The sequence below is a fragment of the Nesoenas mayeri genome, assembly GCF_963082525.1.
Source record: "Nesoenas mayeri genome assembly, chromosome: 1".
Classification (NCBI taxonomy): Eukaryota; Metazoa; Chordata; class Aves; order Columbiformes; family Columbidae; genus Nesoenas; species Nesoenas mayeri.
Window position 1 is genome coordinate 1,354,479 of NC_137541.1, and position 21,308 is coordinate 1,375,786.

At 64.9% G+C, this 21,308-nt stretch overlaps 1 protein-coding gene across 1 annotated transcript in view; it reads right to left on the reverse strand.

Annotated features, from left to right (window-relative positions):
* The window catches only part of FLNC (filamin C), a gene marked incomplete at both ends in the record, with an annotated part of 83,398 nt that extends 67,904 nt beyond the window's left edge, over positions 1-15,494 (reverse strand). Inside the window, 7 exons of the mRNA XM_080349794.1 lie at positions 1,911-2,073; positions 3,960-4,037; positions 4,128-4,246; positions 6,090-6,240; positions 8,329-8,426; positions 11,047-11,295; positions 15,158-15,494. Of these exons, the coding sequence (XP_080205920.1) occupies positions 1,911-2,073; positions 3,960-4,037; positions 4,128-4,246; positions 6,090-6,240; positions 8,329-8,426; positions 11,047-11,295; positions 15,158-15,494 (1,195 nt within the window). The remainder of the gene's footprint in view (positions 1-1,910; positions 2,074-3,959; positions 4,038-4,127; positions 4,247-6,089; positions 6,241-8,328; positions 8,427-11,046; positions 11,296-15,157) is intronic.
* Between the last annotated feature and the right edge of the window lie 5,814 nt (positions 15,495-21,308).

Here is a 21,308-nt window from a genome sequence, read left to right on the forward strand (position 1 = left end):
GAGCCACCACGACATCCACCCCATGGCCATGTCACCACGAGGACATGGTCACAGAGCCACCACGACATCCACCCCATGGCCATGTCACCACGAGGACATGGCCACAGAGCCACCACGACATCCACCCCATGGCCATGTCACCACAAGGACATGGCCACAGAGCCACCACGACATCCATCCCATGGCCATGTCACCACGAGGACATGGCCACAGGGCTACCACAACATCCACCCCATGGCCATGTCACCATGAGGACATGGCCACAGAGCCACCACGACATCGACCCCATGGCCATGTCACCATGAGCACGTGATTGCAGTGTCACCAGGCCAGGCTATGGCCATGTCACCATGAGGACATGGCCACAGAGCCACCACGACATCCACCCCATGGCCATGTCACCATGAGGACATGGCCACAGAGCCACCGAGACATCCATCCCATGGCCATGTCACCATGAGGATATGGCCACAGAGCCACCACGACATCCACCCCATGGCCATGTCACCATGAGCACGTGATTGCAGTGTCACCAGGCCAGGTCATGGCCATGTCACCATGAGGACATGGCCACAGAGCCACCACGACATCCACCCCATGGCCATGTCACCATGAGGACATGATTCCAGTGTCACCAGGCCAGGCTGTGGCCATGTCACCACGAGGACATGGCCACGTCATCATGAAGACATGATGCCAGTGTCACCAGGCCAGGTCATGGCCATGTCACCATGAGGACATGGCCACAGAGCCACCACAACATCCATCCCATGGCCATGTCACCATGAGTACATGATTCCAGAGCCACCAGGCCAGGCTATGGCCATGTCACCACAAGGACATGGCCCCAGAGCCACCACGACACCCATCCCATGGCCATGTCATCATGAAGACATGATTCCAGAGTCATCAGGCCAGGCCATGACCATGTCACCATGAGGACATGATTCCAGTGCTACCAGGCCAGGCCATGGCCATGTCACCATGAGGAACATGGCCCCAGTGTCACCAGGCTATGTCACGGCCATGTCACCATGAGGACATGGCCACAGAGCCACCACGACATCCATCCCATGGCCATGTCACCATGAAGACATGATGCCAGTGTCACCATACCAGGTCATGGCCATGTCACCATGAGGACATGGCCACAGAGCCACCACGACATCCATCCCATGGCCATGTCACCATGAAGACATGATGCCAGTGTCACCAGGCCAGGCCATGGCCATGTCACCATGAGGGCACAGCCACAGAGCCACCACAACATCCTTCCCATGGCCATGTCACCATGAGGACATGGCCCCAGAGCCACCACAACATCCATCCCATGGCCATGTCACCATGAAGACATGATTCCAGAGCAACCACAACATACATCCCATGGCCATGTCACCATGAGGACACGTCCCCAGTCCCACCAAGCCATTCATCCCATGGCCATGTCACCATGAGGACACGTCCCCAGTCCCACCAAGCCATCCATCCCATGGCCATGTCACTATGAGGACACGTCCCCAGTCCCACCAGGCCATCCCATGGCCATGTCACCATGAGGACACGTTCCTAGTCCCACCAAGCCATCCATCCCATGGCCATGTCACCATGAGGACACGTTCCCAGTCCCACCAAGCCATCCATCCCATGGCCATGTCACCATGAGGACACGTCCCCAGTCCCACCAAGCCATCCATCCCATGGCCATGTCACCATGAGGAACATGTCCCCAGTCCCACCAAGCCATCCATCTCACGGCAATGTCACCATGAGGACATGTCCCCAGTTCCACCAGGCCATCCCATGGCCATGTCACCATGAGGACACGTTCCCAGTTCCACCAGGCCATCCCATGGCCATGTCACCATGAGGACACCCCTCAGTGCCACCACCCCGCCGTGTCCCCAGCCCACCTGCGGTGTAGATGTCGAAGTAGGTGGGCTTGTTGGCCACGTTGCCCACGGGCTCCAAGCCGGGCCCACGCGCTGTCACTTTGCTGGCGTCCCCCAGGGCCATGGCCACGTTGACACCAAAGGGGCTCTTGTCGATGTTCTGCCCCGCGAACAGCACTGTCACCTGTGGGGTGAGGGGACAGAGGGGGACACGTCACCCAGGGCCACCTGGCACCTCCAGGACCTCATACAGGGACACAAAGGTCCCCCCAAAATGGCCTGGAGGGACCTCCAAGTCACCTCATGGGACCCTCAGTGCAACACCCAGGGGACTCTCATGTGACAGTCCTGGGGACACTCGTGGACCACCCCAGAGACCCCAATGCAATGGCCAGTGGGGACCCTCATGGGCCCCAAGGGACCCCCAGAATGTCCCTGAGGGACCCCCAAGGTCACCTCATGGGACCCCCAGTACAACACCTCAAGGGACCCTCTTGTCACATCCCTCCAGGGACCCCAACTCAATGGCCAATGGGGACATAAATGGGACCCCCAGGGCCCCCCAACATGGCCCTGAGGGGCCCCCCAATGTCCCCCCCTAGTATAACAGCCCAGGGGACCAACATGTGACACCTTTGGGGACACTTGTGGACACCCCAGGGACTCCAACTCAATGGCCAATGGGACCCAATGGGACACCCAAGGTCACCCCAGAACGTCCCTGAGGGACCCCCAAAGTCCCCCCAGTTCAACAGCCCTGTAGACCCTCATGTGACACCCCAGGGGACCCTCACGTGACACCCCAGGGGACACTTGGGGACCTCAATGGGACCCCAGTGCCATGGCCAGAGGGGACCAAATTGGGACCCCTAAAATCACCCCAAGGTGGCCCTGAGGGACCCCAAGTTCCCCTCATGGGACCCCAGTGCAACATCCCAAGGGACCCTCATGTGACACCCCTGGGGACACTTGTGAACCCCCCCAGGGACCCCAATGCAATGGCCAGCAGGGACATAAATGGGACACCCAATGTCACCCCAGAACACCCCTGAGAGACCCCCAAAGTCCCCCCCAGTGCAATAACCCAGGTGACCCTCATGTGACACCCTTGGGGACACTTGTGGACACCCCAGGGACCCTCCCAGGGACCCCAACTTAATGGCCAATGGGACCCCCAAGGACACCCCAGAATGTCCCTGAGGGATCCCCAGGGTCCCCCCCCAGTGTAACACCCATGTAGACCCTCATGTGACACCCCAGGAGACCCTTGGGGACCTCAACGGGACCCCAATGCCATGGCCAGAGGGGACCAAATTGGGACCCCCAAAATCACCCCAACATGGCCCTGAGGGACCCCAAGTTCCCCTCATGGGACCCCAGTACAACACCCCAGGGGACCCTCATGTCACACCCCTGGGGACACTGGTGAACCCCCCTAGGGACCCCAATGCAATGGTCAGTGGGGACCCCAATGGGACACCCAAGGTCACCCCAGAACACCCCTGAGAGACCTCCAAAGTCCCCCCTAGTGCAATAGCCCAGGCGACCCTCATGTGACACCCTTGGGGACACTTGTGGACACCCCAGGGACCCTCCCACGGACCCCAACTCAATGGCCAATGGGACCCCCAAGGACACCCCAGAATGTCCCTGAGGGACCCCCAGGGTCCCCCCCAGTGTAACACCCATGTAGACCTTCATGTGACACCCCAGGGGACACTTGGGGACCTCAATGGGACCCCAATGCCATGGCCAGAGGGGACCGAATTGGGACCCCCAAAGTCACCCCAAGGTGGCCCTGAGAGACCCCAAGTTCCCCTCATGGGACCCCAGTACAACACCCCAGGGGACCCTCATGTCACACCCCTGGGGACACTTGTGAACCCCCCCAGGGTCCCCAATGCAATGGCCAGTGGGGACCCCAATGGGACACCCAAGGCCACCCCAAGAACATCCCTGAGGGACCCCAGGGTCCCCCCCAGTGCAACACCCCAGGGGACCCTCATGTGACACTCCAAGGGACCCTCATGTGACACCACTGGAGACCCCCATCCTGGGGACACTCCTCACCTTGTGCAGCCCCCCAACCTTGGGGACATAGGTGACACTGTACGTCCTCTTCTTGTCATTGTTGGGCACCACCTTGGCCTGGAAACGGGGAGGGTAAACCCCAAAAATGAGCTCTGGGGGAGGTGACAGAGCCGTGGGGACCCCCCGGGGGTGTCACCCCGCCGGTACCTCCTCGGTGTGTCCCTCGGGGTCCTCCACGTAGACCAGCACCTCGCCCACCCCCGCGTCCAGCGTCTCCACCGTGAACTGCGCCGGGCGCAGCACCACGTTCCCCTGCGGCTCGATCCCTGGGGGGACACGGGGTCAGGGGACACCCCCAGAGACCCCCCGGGGGGACAACCAGCCCTGGGACCCCCAAACCCCCCCCCAAAGTGAGACATCCAGGTGGCATTTGGAGGTGACAGGGTGGGCATGGGGGAACCCTGGGGTCACCACATTCCCCTGCAGCTTGATCCCTGGGGGGACACGGGGTCAGGGGACACCCCCAGACCCCCCCTGGGGGGGACAACCAGCCCTGGGACCCCCAAACCCCTCCCAAAGTGGGACATTCAGGTGGCACTTGGAGGTGACAGGGTGGGCATGCAGGGACCTGGGGTCACCATGTTCCCCTGCAGCTCGATCCCTGGGGGGACATGGGGTCAGGGGACACCCCTGGACCCGTCCCCCGGGGGGGACAACTAGCCCTTGGACCCCCAAACCCCCCTAGAGTGGGACATTCAGGTGGCACTTGGAGGTGACAGGGTGGGCATGGGGGGACCCTGGGGGTCACCATGTTCCCCTGTAGCTCAATCCCTGGGGGGGACACGGGGTCAGGGGACACCCCTGGACCTCCCCCCGGGGGGGACAACCAGCCCTGGGACCCCCAAACCCCCCCCAAAGTGGGACATTCAGGTGGCACTTGGAGGTGACAGGGTGGGCATGGGGGGACCCTGGGGGTCACCACGTTCCCCTGTAGCTCAATCCCTGGGGGGGGACACAGGGTCGGGGGACACCCCCGGACCCCCCCACAGGACACATCCACCCCCAGGACCCCAAAAGTCCATGGGACCCCCAGGGCATGGGACACCCAGGTGGCACTTGGAGGTGACAAGGGGATGGAGGGGACCTTGGTGGTCCAAGGGGGTCCCTGGGCATGGGGGGCAGCCATGGGTCCCCACATGTCCCCTCCCCATGTCCTTCTGTCACCCTGTCCCCATGTCCCACCTGTGCCCCATCCCCATGTCCTCCTGTCCCCTGTCTCTGTCCTTGTCCTGTGTCTGTGTCCCCATGTCCCCCATCCCCATGTCCTCCTGTGTCCCTGTCCTGTGTCCCCCTGTCCTCCTGTCCCCCTGTCCCTGTCCCCATGTCCCCCACCCCCATGTCCTCCTGTCCCCTGTCTCTGTCCCTGTCTCGTGTCCCCCCGTCCCCTGTCTCTGTCTCCATGTCCCCCATCCCCACGTCCCCCATCCCCATGTCCTCCTGTCCCCTGTCTCTGTCCCTGTCCTGTGTCCCCCTGTTCCTGTCCCCATGTCCTCCTGTCCCGTCTCTGTCCCTGTCCTGTGTCCCCATGTCCCTGTTCCCATGTCCCCCTGTCCCCCATCCCCATGTCCTCCTGTCCCCTGTCTCTGTCCCCATCCTGTGTCCCCCTGTCCCTGTCCCCATGTCCTGCATCCCCATGTCCCCCATCCACATGTCCCCCTGTCCATCCCCATGTCCCGCATCCCCATGTCCCCCTGTCCCCTGTCTCTGTCCCTGTCCTGTGTCTCCTGTCCTGTGTCCCCCTGTCCCATCTCTGTCCCTGTCCTGTGTCCCCTTGTCCCTGTCCCCATGTCCTGCGTCCCCATGTCCCCCGTCCCCATGTCCCCCGTCCCCTGTCCTGTGTCCCCCTGTCCTGTGTCCCCCTGTCCCCATGGCCTGCATCCCCATGTCCTCCTGTCCCCTGTCTCTGCCCCTGTCCTGTGTCCCCCTGTCCCTGTCCCCATGTCCCCCATCCCCATGTCCCCCTGTCCCCATGTCCCCCTGTGCCCTGTCTCTGTCCCCGTCCTGTGTCCCCATGTCCCCCATCCCCATGTCCCCCTGTGCCCATGTCCTGTGTCCCCATGTCCCTGTGCCCATCCCCATGTCCCCTGTCCCCGTCCCCCCGTCCCGTACCAGGCCCGTACGCCCGCGCCCGGCTGGGCTGCGGCTGCTGCGCCCTCAGGGGCGCCCCCGGTTTGAGCTTGGCCTTGGGGAACTGCGACAGGTACGTCATGACCGAGTGCTCGTCCACGTTGGGGTCCACGATCTCCTCGGGGGCGATCACCTGGGGGACACGCGTCAGCACCCCCGGCACCCCCCCCGGGGCGGCCTCGGGGACCCCAACCGCCCGGGGGCACCCTGGGGACCCCCCAATCACCCCTGACCCCCCCAACCACCCAGGGGCACCCTGGGGACCCCCATATACAGGGACATCCTGGGGACCCCTCAACCACCCCTGACCCCCCCCAACCGCCCAGGGGCACCCTGGGGACCCCCATATCCATGGACATCCTGGGGACCCCCCAACCACCCCTGACCCCCCCAAACACCCAGGGGCACCCTGGGGACCCCCATATCCATGGACACCCTGGGGACCCCCCCTACCGGCCCGACCCTCCTCAACCGCCCAGGGGCACCCTGGGGACCCCCATATCCAGGGACATCCTGGGGACCCTCCCTACCGGCCCGACCCTCCCCAACTGCCCAGGGGCACCCTGGGGACCCCCATATCCATGGACACCCTGGGGACCCTCCAATCACCCCTGACCCTCCCCAACCTCCCAGGGGCACCCTGGGGACCCCCATATCCAGGGACACACCAGAGACCCTCCTGCACCCCCAGGGACACCCCCACAATCAGGGACCCCCAGAAATCCCCTTGGACCCCCAGGGAACCCCCAGCTACCCCCAGGGTACCCCCAATGCTCATGGACACCCCAAGAACCCCTCTGCACCATTAGGGTCCCCCTCAAGCTCAAGGACACCCCAGGGACCCCCCACAATTAGGGACCCCCCCAGAGACCCCCTTGCATCCCCAAGGACTCCCCCATATCTATGGACACCCCTATGCTCCCAGGGACCCCCCCAAGCCCCTGGGACCCCCCCATATTCAGGGAGACTCTGAAGACCCCCAATGCTCCCCCGGGACTCTCCCCAAACTCAGGGACCCCCAGAGATCCCCGTGCACCCCCAGGGACCCCCCACTGTACCCAAGGACTCCCCAAGCTCGGGGACCCCCCCAGTACCCCCAGGGACCACCCTCCAGGCTCAGGGACACCCCAGGGACCCCCAACTCAGAGACGCCCCGTATCCTCATGCACCCCCAGGGACCCCACACTGTACCCAGGGACACCCCAGGGACCCCCTGGTACCCTCTGTCCCCCCTTTCCATCCAGGGACTCCCTAAGACCCCAGGGACCCCCCGGGATCTCTATGCACCCCCAGGGACCCCCCGAAGACACCCCCACCCCCCATGCTCAAGGACACCCTGGGGACCCCCCTGCACCCCCAGGGACCCCTCCAAGTCCCCATCATGGAACCCGCTGCCTGGGGCAATTACCTGGGGCACAGTCACCCCCCAGTACTCCCAGTGCCCCCAGCCCCCATAACCAGTGCACAGTTGCCCCCCAGTGCCCCCAGTCCCCATACCCAGAGCACAGCTGCCCCCCAGTGCCCCCAGTCCCCATAACCAGTGCACAGTTGTCCCCCAGTGCTCCCAGTGCCCCCAGTCCCCATAACCAGTGCACAGTTGTCCCCCAGTGCTCCCAGTGCCCCCAGTCCCCATAACCAGTGCACAGTTGTCCCCCAGTGCCCCCAGTGCCCCCAGTCCCCATACCCAGAGCATAGCTGCCCCCCAGTGCCCCCAGTCCCTATATCCAGTGCACAGTTGTCCCCCAGTGCCCCCAGTGCCCCCAGTCCCCATACCCAGTGCACAGTTGTCCCCCAGTGCCCCCAGTGCCCCCAGTCGCCATACCCAGAGCACAGCTGCCCCCCAGTGCCCCCAGTCCCCATACCCAGTGCACAGTTGTCCCCCAGTGCCCCCAGTGCCCCCAGTCCCCATAACCAGTGCACAGTTGTCCCCCAGTGCCCCCAGTCCCCATAACCAGTGCACAGTTGTCCCCCAGTGCCCCCATTCCCCATAACCAGTGCACAGCTGCCCCCCAGTGCTCCCAGTCCCCATAACCAGTGCACAGTTGCCCCCCAGTGCCCATAACCAGTGCACAGTCGCCGCCCAGTGCCCCCAGTGCCCCTAATCCCCTATACCTGGGGCACCGTTGCCCCCCAGTGCCCCATACCCTGTGCACAGTTGCACCCCAGTGCCCCCCAGTGCCCCCCCCAGTGCCCCCCCCAGTGCTCCCATTGCCCCCAGTACCTGCGGCACGCCCAGCCAGTCGTCCGCCTGCTGCATGGCCTCCCGCGCGTTCTGCACCGGCTGGTTGGGGTCCCAGTTCTGCCAGTCCGGGCACAGCCCTGGGGGGGACGGGGGGTCAGAGGGGCACCCCCCATTTCCCACACAGACAGGGCACAGTTGCCCCCAGTGTCCCTTACCCAGTGCACAGCTGTTCACCAGTGCCCCCAGTGCCCACACCTGCTGTGCAGTTGCCCCCCAGCACTCCCAGTCCCTTTACCTGGGGCACAGTCGCCCTCCACTGCTCCCAGTGCCTCCCCAGTGCCCCTCACCCAGTGCACAGTTGCCCCCCAGTGCCCCTAATCCCCTATACCTGGGGCACAGTTGCCCCCCAGTGCTCCCAGCGCATTCCCAGTGCTCCCAGTCCCCATACCCAGTGCACAATTGCCCCCCAGTGCTCCCAGTGCCTCCCCAGTGCCCCTAATCCCCTATACCCGGGGCACTGTTGCCCCCCAGTGCTCCCAGTGCCCCTTACTGGGTGCACAGTTGTCCACCAGTGCTCCCAGCACCCTTACCCAGTACACAGCTGCCCCCAGTGCTCCCAGTGACCCCCCAGTGCCCTTAATCCCCTATACCTGGGGCACAGTTGCCCCCCAGTGCTCCCAGTGCCTCCCCAGTGCCCTAAGTCCTCCATACTTGGGGCACAGTTGCCCCCCAGTGCTCCCAGTGCCCCCCCAAATCCCGAATAACCTCCCAAACCCCCATAGCCCCCTCAGTCCCCTATATCTGGTGCACAGTTGCCCCCAGTGCTCCCAGTGCCCCTTACTGGGTGCACAGTTGTCCACCAGTGCCCCCAGCACCCTTACCCAGTACACAACTGCCCCCAGTGCCCCCCAAATCCTGAATAACCCCCCAAACCCCCATAGCCACCTCAGTCCCCTATACCTGGGGCACAGTTGCCCCCCAGTGCTCCCAGTGCCCCTTACTGGGTGCACAGTTGTCCACCAGTGTCCCCAGCACCCTTACCCCATGTCCCCAGTGTCCCCAGCGCCCTTACCCCGTGTCCCCAGTGTCCCCAGTGCCCCCAGTGCCCTTACCCAGTGTCCCTAGTGTCCCCAGCGTCCCCAGCGCCCTCACCCAGTGTCCCCAGCGCCCTTACCCGGGGCGCAGTTGTCCACCAGCGCCCCCAGCGCCCTTACCCCGTGTCCCCGGTGTCCCCAGTGTCCCCAGCACCCTTACTCAGTGTCCCGAGTGCCCCCAGCGCCCTTGCCCAGTGTCCCCAGCGTCCCTAGCGCCCTCACCTGGGGCGCAGTTGTCCACCAGCGCCCTTACCCGGTGTCCCCAGTGTCCCCAGAGTCCCCAGCCCCCTCACCCGGGGCGCAGTTGTCCCCCAGTGTCCCCAGATCCCTCACTCGGGGCGCAGTTGTCCCCCAGTGTCCCCAGTGTCCCCAGCGCCCTCACCCGGGGTGCAGTTGTCCACCAGCGCCCCTAGCGCCCTTACCCCATGTCCCCAGTGTCCCCAGTGTCCCCAGTATGCTCACCCGGGGCGCAGTTGTCCCCCAGTGCCCCCAGTGTCCCCAGTGTCCCCAGTGTCCTCACCCGGGGCGCAGTTGTCCCCCAGTGTCCTCAGTGTCCTCACCCGGGGCGCAGTTGTCCCCCAGTGTCCCCAGTGTCCCCAGTGTGCTCACCCGGGGCGCAGTTGTCCCCCAGTGTCCCCAGTGTCCCCAGTGTGCTCACCCAGGGCGCAGTTGTCCCCCAGTGTCCCCAGTGTCCCCAGTGTGCTCACCCGAGGCGCAGTTGTCCCCCAGTGCCCCCAGCGCCCTTACCCCATGTCCCCAGTGTCCCCAGTGTCCCCAGAGTGCTCACCCGGGGCGTAGTTGTCCCCCAGCAGCCCTAGTGTGCTCACCCGGGGCGCAGTTGTCCACCAGTGTCCCCAGTGTGCTCACCCGGGGCGCAGTTGTCCCCCAGTGTCCCCCGTGTCCCCAGCGTGCTCACCCGGGGCACAGTTGTCCCCCAGTGCCCCCAGCGCCCTTACCCCATGTCCCCAGTGCCCCCAGTGCCCCCAGTGTCCCCAGCGTGCTCACCCGGGGCGCAGTTGTCCCCCAGTGCCCCCAGCGCCCTTACCCCATGTCCCCAGTGTCCCCAGTGTCCCCAGTGTGCTCACCCGGGGCACAGTTGTCCCCCAGCACCCCCAGTGTGCTCACTCGGGGCGCAGTTGTCCCCCAGTGCCCCCAGCGCCCTTACCCAGTGTCCCCAGTGCCCCCAGTGTCCCCAGTGTCCCCAGTGTGCTCACCCGGGGCGCAGTTGTCCCCCAGTGTGCTCACCCGGGGCGCAGTTGTCCCCCAGTGTCCCCAGTGTCCCCAGTGTGCTCACCCGGGGCGCAGTTGTCCCCCAGTGTCCCCAGTGTGCTCACCCGGGGCGCAGTTGTCCCCCAGCGTCCCCAGTGTGCTCACCCGGGGCGCAGTTGTCCACCAGGGCGCCCAGTGCCCTTACCCCATGTCCCCAGTGCCCCCAGTGTCCCCAGTGTCCCCAGCGTGCTCACCCGGGGCGCAGTTGTCCCCCAGTGCCCCCAGCGCCCTTACCCCATGTCCCCAGTGTCCCCAGTGTCCCCAGCGTGCTCACCCGGGGCGCAGTTGTCCCCCAGTGCCCCCAGCGCCCTTACCCCATGTCCCCAGTGTCCCCAGTGTCCCCAGCGTGCTCACCCGGGGCGCAGTTGTCCCCCAGCACCCCCAGCGTGCTCACCCGGGGCGCAGTTGTCCACCAGGGCGCCCAGCGCCTTGCCGTCCCTCCAGTCCTTGTTGAAGTTGGTGATGGGCAGCTGCGGGACCTTGTTCTGGATCCAGCCCAGCAGGCGCTGCTTGGGGGTCTGCGTGCGCCCGTCCTCCTCCTCCTCGTCCTCCCAGATGGGCATGGAGATGGAGTAGTGCAGGATCAGCGTCCACACCAGCCCCAGGATCAGCTTCAGGTTCCCGTCCACAATGGCCTTGCTGTCTGTAGAGAAACAGGGGCGTCAGGGGACCCCAAAACCCAGCTGGGGACACCCAATGCCCCAGGGAATGCACAGAGTCCCTGTCACCCCAACACCGGGCTGGGGACACATGAACACCCCAGGATCAGCTTTGGGGTCCATCCACGATGGTCTGGCTGTCTGTGGGGGGACAGGGGGTTCGGGGGACCCCAAAACCCAGCTGGGGACACCCAATGCCCCAGGGGTCCCCGGCACCCCAGCACTGGGCTGGGGACATCCCCACAATGGGTTGGGGACACATGAACACGCCAGGATCAGCTTTGGGGTCCATCCACAATGGCCTTGCTGTCTGTGGGGGCACAAGGGCATCAGGGGGACCCCAAAACCCAGCTGGGGACACCCAATGCCGCAGGGAATGCACAGAGTCCCTGTCACCCCAACACCGGGCTGGGGACACATTAACACCCCAGGATCAGCTTCAGGTTCCATCCACAATGGCCTGGCTGTCTGCAGGGGGACAGGGGGTTCAGGGGGACCCCAAAACCCATCTGGGGACACCCAATGCCCCAGGGGTCCCCGGCACCCCAGCACCGGGCTGAGGACAACCCTACAATGGGTTGGGGACACATGAACACCCCAGGATCAGCTTTGGGGTCCATCCACAATGGTCTTGCTGTCTGCAGAGGCACAAGGGCATCAGGGGGACCCCAAAACCCAGCTGGGGACACCCAATGCCCTAGGAGTCCCCAGCACCCCAGCACAGAGCTGGGGACACCCTATGATCAGCTTCAGGGTCCATCCACGATGGCCTTGCTGTCTGTGGGGGGATGGGGGGGTCAGGGGGACCCCAATACCCCAGGGGTCCCTTTCACCCCAACACTGGGCTGGGGACACCCCCAGTGTCTCTGGTACTCCAGTACCAGGCTGGGGACACCCCAGGGCACATACAGGGTCCCTGTCACCCCAGTATGAGACTGGGGACACCCCAACACCCCACGGCACGTGTTGGGGTTCCTGTCACCCCAACACTGGGCAGAGGACACCCTGACACCCCAAGGCACTGTCACCCCTATCCACCCCCGCACCCTGGGGGTCCCTGAGCCCCCAAAACCTTGGGGACACCCCTAAGCACCCTGGGGGTCCCTGAGCCCCCAAAACCCTGGGGTGCTCCCCCCCGCACCCTGAGGTGGCCCCCACAGCACCCCGAGGGACCTTGAGCCCCCCAAAACCCTGGGGACCCCCCACAGAACCCTGGGGGTCCTTGAGTCCCCCAAAATATTGGGGTGACCTCCAGCACCCTAGGGCTCCTTGAGTCCCCTAAAATATTGGGGTGCTCCCCCGCACCCTAAGCTGTCCCCACAGCACCCTGGGGGTCCCTGAGCCCCCCAAAACCTTAGGGTGCCCCCCCAGCACCCCGGGGGTGTCCCCGGTGCTGGGGAAACTGAGGCAGAGCGCTGCTGGAGGGGGAGGGGAGCCCCAGGCATCCCGGCCCCTCCTCCACCGCCCTGCCGAGAGGACCCAGGCGTCCGGGCCCCTCCCCCTCCCCTCCCACCCTCCTCGGGCCGCAGAGCGAACCCAGGAGTCCCGGCCCCCTCCCCCGCCATGAGGAGGGACCCAGGCGTCCGGGACCCCCCGCCCCGTCCAGCCACGAGCGATCGTGTTTCGGGCACGTGGGGGGAGGAGGAGCAACATCTGGGGGGGCTCAACATCTGGGGGACAAGGACACGCGGGGGGGGTCACAAAAGGGACATTGGGGGATCCCTGGGGGTGCTCAGACCCCCCAACAGTGTCTGGGGGGGCACGAGTGTGTGTGCAAGGGGGGGACACACGTGTGTTTGCTCCCCACGCAAACAGCCGCAGCACACGTGTGTGATTGTGCACAAGTGTGCAAGGACCCCCTGCCGCATGGCCCCTTGCACGACTGCAGTGCGAGCCGGACCCCCCTGCACATCAGCCTCGCACGAGGGACACGGCCCTTGCACACTCAGCCCCAGCCCCGCTCACGCTTGCGTGTTGCCCCCCTTGCACACTCGGCCCCCAGACCTCGCACACTTGTCCGTCACCCCCTTGCACGCTCACATTTCACACCAACACTGCCACCGCCTCTCCCCTTGCACACTCATCCCTCGTTCCTCTGACCTTGCACACTCATTCCTGTCACCCCATCCTTACACGCTTGTCCTTCATTCCCGGTGGCCCATTGTCTCTCTTCTTGCACACTCGTCCTCATCCCATCACCCTCTCCCTTTGCACACTCGTCCCTCACTCCCACATGACCATCACTCTCACCTTTGCACACTCACCCCTGTTCCCATCCCTCCATGGCCCCTGTCCTTGCACACTCAGGCTCACACTCCCACTTGTCCATCACCCTTGCACACTCATCCCTCATGCCCATGTGCCCACCACCCCTCTCCTCACACACTCATGCCTCACCTCAACTTGTCCATGACTTCTCCTCTTGCACACTCATCCCACCCCTCCATCATCTTCACCCTTGCACACGTGTTCCTCACTCCCCGGTGTCCATCGTTTCTCCCCTTGCACACTCATCCTCACTCCCAGGTGTCCATCACACTCACCCCTCATTCCCACTTGTCAGTCGTTTTGCACACTCATCTCCAGACTCATTCTCACTCTTCCATGACCTCTGCCCTTGCACACTCATCCTCACTCCCACATGGCCAACATCCCCACCCTTGCACACTCATCTCCAGACTCATTCCCACTCCTCCATCATCTCCACACTCGCACACTCATTGTCCTTCCCACATGTCCACCACCACCCTTGCACACTCGTCATTCCATCATGACCCTCCCCTTGCACACTCATCCTCATTCCGTTGTCCATCGTTTCCACCCTTGCACACTCATCCCTCATTCCCACGTTTCCATCACCCTCACCCTTGCACACTCATTCCCAGTTGTCCATCAATCCTGTCCTTGCACACTCACCTCATCCCCACATGTCCATCAACCCCACCCTCACACACTCATCCTCATTCCCACGTGCCCATCAAACCCCTCCCCTTGCACACTCATCCTCATTCCCAGTTGTCCATCACCTCCACCCTCACACACTCACCCTCATTCCATCAACCCTCCCCTTGCACACTCATCCTCATTCCCACGTGCCCATCAACCCTCCCCTTGCACACTCATCCTCATTCCCACGTGCCCATCAACCCTTCCCTTGCACACTCATCCTCATTCCCACGTGCCCATCAACCCTTCCCTTGCACACTCATCATCATCCCATCAACCCTTTCCTTGCACACTCCTCCTCATTCCATTCACGCCCCTCCCCTTGCACACTCATCCTCATTCCCACGCGCCCATCACCCTATCACGCTCACCCTCACCCCTTTCCTTGCACACTCATCCTCATTCCATCACGCCCCTCCCCTTGCACACTCATCCTCATTCCCACGTGTCAATCAACCCTTCCCTTGCACACTCATCCTCATTCCCCCGCACCCATCACCGTCTCACGCTCACCCTCAACCCTTTCCTTGCACACTCATCCTCATTCCCACGTGCCAATCAACCCTTCCCTTGCACACTCATCCTCATTCCCACGTGCCAATCAACCCTTCCCTTGCACACTCGTCCTCATTCCCCCACACCCATCACCCTCTCACGCTCACCCTTAACCCTTCCCTTGCACACTCATCCTCATTCCCATGTGCCAATCAACCCTCCTCTTGTACACTCATCCTCATTCCATCACGTCCCTCCCCTTGCACACTCATCCTCATTCCCACGTGCCAATCAACCCTTCCCTTGCACACTCGTCCTCATTCCCCCGCACCCATCACCCTCTCACGCTCACCCTCACCCCCTTCCTCGCACACTCCCCCCCGCCTTGCACACGCGCCCGCTCACCGATGGACACCAGCTTGATGTGCTCCCTCTCCAGGAACTCCAGCGCCACCGACACGTTCTCCAGCTTCATCTGTCGGAAGTTGGGGCGCGGGTGGTACTTGCGCCCCATCTTCTTCTGGCTCAGCACCTCGAGCAGCGCGATGAGGCGCAGCCCGTCGCTCAGGTCGCGCTGCAGGTCCCCGATGCGCTTGTGCACGCACTTGAGGTGCTCGTTGCACCAGCGGGTGAACGTGTTCTGCTGGATCTTCTTCCACGGGGCGTCCTCGGCCAGGTCCTTCTCGGTGGCCGGGAGCTCCTCGGGCTCCTCACCCGCGGGGGGGTCGTACGTGGAGTTCATGGTGCTGGGCGGTGGGTGCTGTGGTGGTGGGTTCCTGCTAGAGGGGGCTGTAGACCAAGGCTCTGCGAGGTGTCCTGGGTGAAGGTCCCGGTGTCCTGGCTGGGGGGGTCCTGGCTCACTCCTGGTGTCCTCAATAGGTCCTGGGTGGGGTCCTGGGGCAGTGGTGGGGTCCTGGGTCAACGTGGGTGCCCCGGGTGGGGTCCTGGGGACAACGCCGGGGTTGGGGGACGGTGTCCTGGATCAGTCCTGGTGTCCTGGGTGGAGGTCCCGGGTGGGTCCCAGTGTCCTGGGGTCCTGAGTGAGGGTCCCGGGTGGGTCTCGGTGTCCTGGGTGGGGGTCCTGGGTCAGCCCCTGTGTCCTGGGTGGGGGTCCCGGCTGGGTCCCAGTGTCCTGGGGTCCTGAGCGAGGGTCCCGGGTGGGTCTCGGTGTCCTGGGTGGGGGTCCTGGGTCAGCCTCTGTGTCCTGGGTGGGGTCCCAGTTGCCGGTGTCCTGGGTGGGGGTCTCGGTGTCCTGGGCGGGGGTCCTGGGTCAGCCCCTGTGTCCTGGGTGGGGTCCCAGTTGCCGGTGTCAATCCCGGTGGTGGGGAACGGTGTCCCGGGTCAGTCCCGGTGTCCCGGGTGGGGGTCCCGGCTCGATCTCGGTGCCGGTTCCCGGTGTCCTGGGTCAGTCCCGGTGCCGGTTCCCGGCGCCCGGGGGCTGTTCCCAGTTCCCGGGGTCCGTTCCCGGATCCCGGGGCGGAGCGGCGGCTCCCGGCGGGGTCCGGAGTGGTTCCCGGGGTCCGGGTCAGTTCCCGGTCGGTTCCCGGTGGGGTCCGGAGCGGTTCCCAGTGGGGTGCAGGGGCCGGAGGGGGCTCCGGGTGGGTTCCCGGTGGGGTCCGGGTGTGTTCTCGGTTCCCGGTGGGGTCCGGAGCGGTTCCCGGAGCGGTTCCCGGAGCGGAGCAGCGGTTCCCGGTGGGGTCCGCGGTCAGTTCCCGGTTCCCGGTGGGGTCCGGAGCGGCGTCCGGGTCGGTTCCCGGGGTCGGTTCCTGGTTCCCGGTCGGTTCCCGGTGGGGCGTGGGGTCCGGAGGAGGCTCCGGGTGGGTTCCCGGTGGGGTCCCGGCTCGGTTCGCAGTTCCCGGAGCGGAGCGGCGGTTCCCGGAGGGGTCCGGGTGGGTTCCTGGAGCGGAGCGGCGGTTCCCGGTGCCGGGGGCGGCGAGTGGCGGCTCCGGGGGCGGCGGCGGCTTTAAGCGCTGCCCGGCCCGTCCCGCCCCGCTCGGCCCCGCGGCTGCCGCGGGAGGGGCCCGGCCCGGGGGGCCTGACAGCAGCCGCTATTTATAGACCCGCAGGCACCGCGGGGCCGGCACCCCGAACAGCGGCGCCCCGAACCCCCAAACAGCGGCACCCCGAACAGCGGAGCACCGGCACCCCGAACAGCGGCACCCCGAACCCCCGAACAGCGGAGCACCGGCACCCCGAACAGCGGCGCCCCGAACCCCCAAACAGCGGCACCCCGAACATCGGAACACCGACACCCCGAACAGCGGCGCCCCGAACCTCCAAACAGCGGCACCCCCAAACAGCGGCACCCTGAACCCCCAAACACCGGCACCCCGAACAGCGGCGCCCCGAACCCCCAAACAGCGGCACCCCAAACAGCGGCACCCCGAACCCCCCGAACAGCGGCACCCCGAACAGCGGCACGCCGAACCCCCAAACACCGGCACCCCAAACAGCGGAGCACCGGCACCCCAAACAGCAGCGCCCCGAACCCCCAAACATCGGCACACCGGCACCCCCAAACAGCGGCACCCCGAACCCCCAAACAGCGGCACCCCAAACAGCGGCACCCCGAACCCACAAACACCGGAACACTGGCATCCCAAACAGCGGCACCCCGAACCCACAAACACTGGCACACCGGCACCCCAAACAGCGGCACCCCGAACCCCCAAACAATGGAACACCAGCACCCCGAAACAGCGACACCCCGAAAGAGCGGCACCCTGAACCCCCAAACAGCGGCACCCCGAACACCGGAACACTGGCACCCCGAAACAGCAACACCCCAAACCCCCAAACAGTGGCACCCCAAACACCAGCACCCCGAAACAGCGACAGTCTGAACTCCGAAACACTGTCACCCCGAACCACTGGCACCCCCAAACCCGACACCCCAAACACCAGCAACCCTGAACCCCATAATACCGGATCCCCCAAACACCGGCACCCCCGAACCCCAAAATACCGGCAGCCTCAAAGCCCGGCACCCCCAAGTCCTGAACACTGGCATCCCCAAACACCAGCACCCCCAAAGCCCGAAACACTGGCACCCCTGAACCCCCAAACAGCAGCACCCCCGAACACCGGCACCCCAAAACTCCCAAACCCACAAACACGCTAACCCGAAACACCGGCACCCCAAATCCTGGCACCCCTGAAATCTCCAAACACCGGCACCCCCAAAACTCCTGTAACCTCAAACTCCAACACCCCAAAGCCCCGCACACCGGCACCCCCAAACCTCGGCACCCCGCTACCCCAACCCCCCACTCTCCAAAACACCAGCACCCTAATACCTGGCACCCCAACACCCCGAACACCCCAATACCCGGCACCCCGACACCCCAGCCCCCCCAATATCTGGCACTCAGAGACCTTGGGCAGCCGAGCACCCCGATATTCGCCACCCCAACACACGAGGGCACCCCAATACCTGGCACTCCGACACCCTGACACCCCAATACCCTTGGCACCCCAATAACCCTGCACCCCAGCACCCTGACACCCCTGGCACCCCAATAGCCGGCACCCCAACACCCGTGCACCCTGAGCACCCCGATATTCAACACCCCGACATCCCAGCACCCCAAGGCTCATCCGAGACCCCCAGGACCCCCCCCCCAGCCGGACACGCCCCCATCAGCCCCCCCACCCACGGGACCCCCCCCCTCATTTGTGTGACCCCCCCCTCAAGCCGTGAGTCCCCTCGGCCGTGCCTCAGTTTCCCCATTGGGGTGACGCATAGAGGGGGGGCTCATTCATTTGGGGGGGGACCCACTGCCCGCCCACATCGCTTGTGCCCCCCCACACACTGCGGGGTCCACCCGGACGCCTGGGTCCCTTTGTGGGGGTTGGACACTTGGGTGATCCGGACGCGGCTCCTTTGGGGGGCTATTTTTTTGGGGGGGGGCGGGGGGGGGTATCGGGTTCCCCCTGGTTCCGGTGCCCGGCCCCCAACGTCACTGTCACCACGTCACCGCTTGGCCACCCGCCCTGGAAGCTTCCAGCGGGTGGGGGCGGGGGGCACCCGGACACCTGGGTCCCACCGTGGTGGGGGGGGACACACACACACATGGGACACGGGGTGCAGGACGCCTGGGTTCCTCTCGCCCCCCCGCACCGTGACTCAGTTTCCCCCCCCGCAGGATGAGGAGTTCCCTGGGTGGGTGCCAGGGGTGGGGGGGGGAGTGCCCCCTAGGGTGACAGCGGGTGTGGGGGGGTGACAATGGCCCGAGCGCCTGCGCCAGCACCTAAAAATAACCCGGCGAGTCAGAGCCACGCACCGGCACCCAAAATATCCCGGGGGGGGGGGGGGGGGGAGCGGGGGGGGGCACATCCCGCTCCAGGAGGGGGGGACACACTGGGGTGCACTCATGGGTGACACCCCCACCGTGGGGACAGCGACGCAGCCATGCAGGGGTGCAACTCGTGTATTGATTCGGGGGGGGGGGGGGTCAGGGGTTTTTACGGGGCGGGGGGGGGCTCTGGGTGCTCCATGGGAGGGTGAAGCTGAGCCAGGGGGGGGTCAGGTCGCTCCAGGCGAGGTCGCCCCAGGGGGGGGTCAGGGTGCCCCAGGGGGCGATGAGGAGGCACCGGGGGTCCCAGTCGTTCTTCTTCAGGTGGGGGTAGAGGAAGATGATGGCGGAGGCCAGGACGAAGCACAGGAAGGGCTTGAACCCACCCGCGTTGTCCTGGGGGGGACACGGGGGTCAGGGTCACCCCCATTGCGGTGACACCTCGACCCCGCGTGTCCCCCCGTCACCCACCACCTCGTACCTTGTGGTTGAGGTCCGGGGTCGGGGGGTCCTCGGGGTCATCGGGGGGGGACAGCGGGGAGGAACCCGTGGTGTCACCCTGCCCCTCGGGGGTCCTGCGGGACAACGGGGACGTTGCGATGGGGGACGGGGGACGTGGGGACGGAACAGGGATCAGGGGACATGGGGGACATGGGGGGACATGGGGACAGAACAGGGATCAGGGGACATGGGGGACATGGGGATAGAACAGGGATCAGGGGACATGGGGGGACATGGGGACAGAACAGGGATCAGGGGACATGGGGGATGTGGGGATAGAACAGGGATCAGGGGACATGGGGGGACATGGGGACAGAACAGGGATCAGGGGACATGGGGGACATGGGGGACATGGGGACAGAACAGGGATCAGGGGACATGGGGGATGTGGGGACAGAACAGGGATCAGGGGACATGGGGGATGTGGGGATAGAACAGGGATCAGGGGACATGGGGGGACATAGGGATAGAACAGGGATCAGGGGACATGGGGGGACATAGGGATAGAACAGGGATCAGGGGACATGGGGGACATAGGGATAGAACAGGGATCAGGAGACATGGGGGACATGGGGACAGAACAGGGATCAGGGAACATGGGGGGACATAGGGATAGAACAGGGATCAGGGGACATGGGGGATGTGGGGACAGAACAGGAATCAGGGGACATGGGGGGACATGGGGATAGAACAGGGATTAGGGGACATAGGGGGACATGGGGACAGAACAGGGATCAGGGGACATGGGGGATGTGGGGACAGAACAGGGATCAGGGGACATGGGGGGACACGGGGATAGAACAGGGATCAGAGGACATGGGGGATGTGGGGACAGAACAGGGATCAGGGGACATGGGGGGACACGGGGACAGAACAGGGATCAGGGGACATGGGGGATGTGGGGACGGAACAGGGATCAGGGGACATGGGGGGACACGGGGATAGAATAGGGATCAGGGGACATGGGGGATGTGGGGACAGAACAGGGATCAGGGGACATGGGGGATGTGGGGACAGAACAGGGATCAGGGGACATGGGGGGACACGGGGATAGAACAGGGATCAGGGGACATGGGGGATATGGGAACGGAACAGGGATCAGGGGACATGAGGGGACAAGGGGGCCATGGTTGGGGGGAAAAGGGGGACGTGGGGACAGAACAGGGATCAGGGGACATGGGGGATATGGGGACGGAACAGGGATCAGGGGACAGGAGGGGACATGGAGATAGAACAGGGATCAGGGGACATGGGGGGACGTGGGGACAGAACAGAGATCAGAGGACATGGGGAACATGGGGGGACATGGGGACAGAACAGGGATCAGGGGACATGGGGGACAAGGGGGCCATGGTTGGGGGGAAAAGGGGGACATGGGGACAGAACAGGGATCAGGGGACATGGGGGATATGGGGACGGAACAGGGATCAGGGGGCAGGAGGGGACACGGAGATAGAACAGGGATCAGGGGACATGGGGGGACGTGGGGACAGAACAGAGATCAGACGACATGGGGAACATGGGGGGACATGGGGACAGAACAGGGATCAGGGGACATGGGGGACAAGGGGGCCATGGTTGGGGGGAAAAGGGGGACATGGGGACAGAACAGGGATCAGGGGACATGGGAAGACGTGGGGACAGAACAGGGATCAGGGGACATGGGGGACAAGGGGGCCATGGTTGGGGGGAAAAGTGGGATGTGAGGACAGAACAGGGATCAGGAAACATGGGGGACAAGGGGGACATGATGGCTGGGG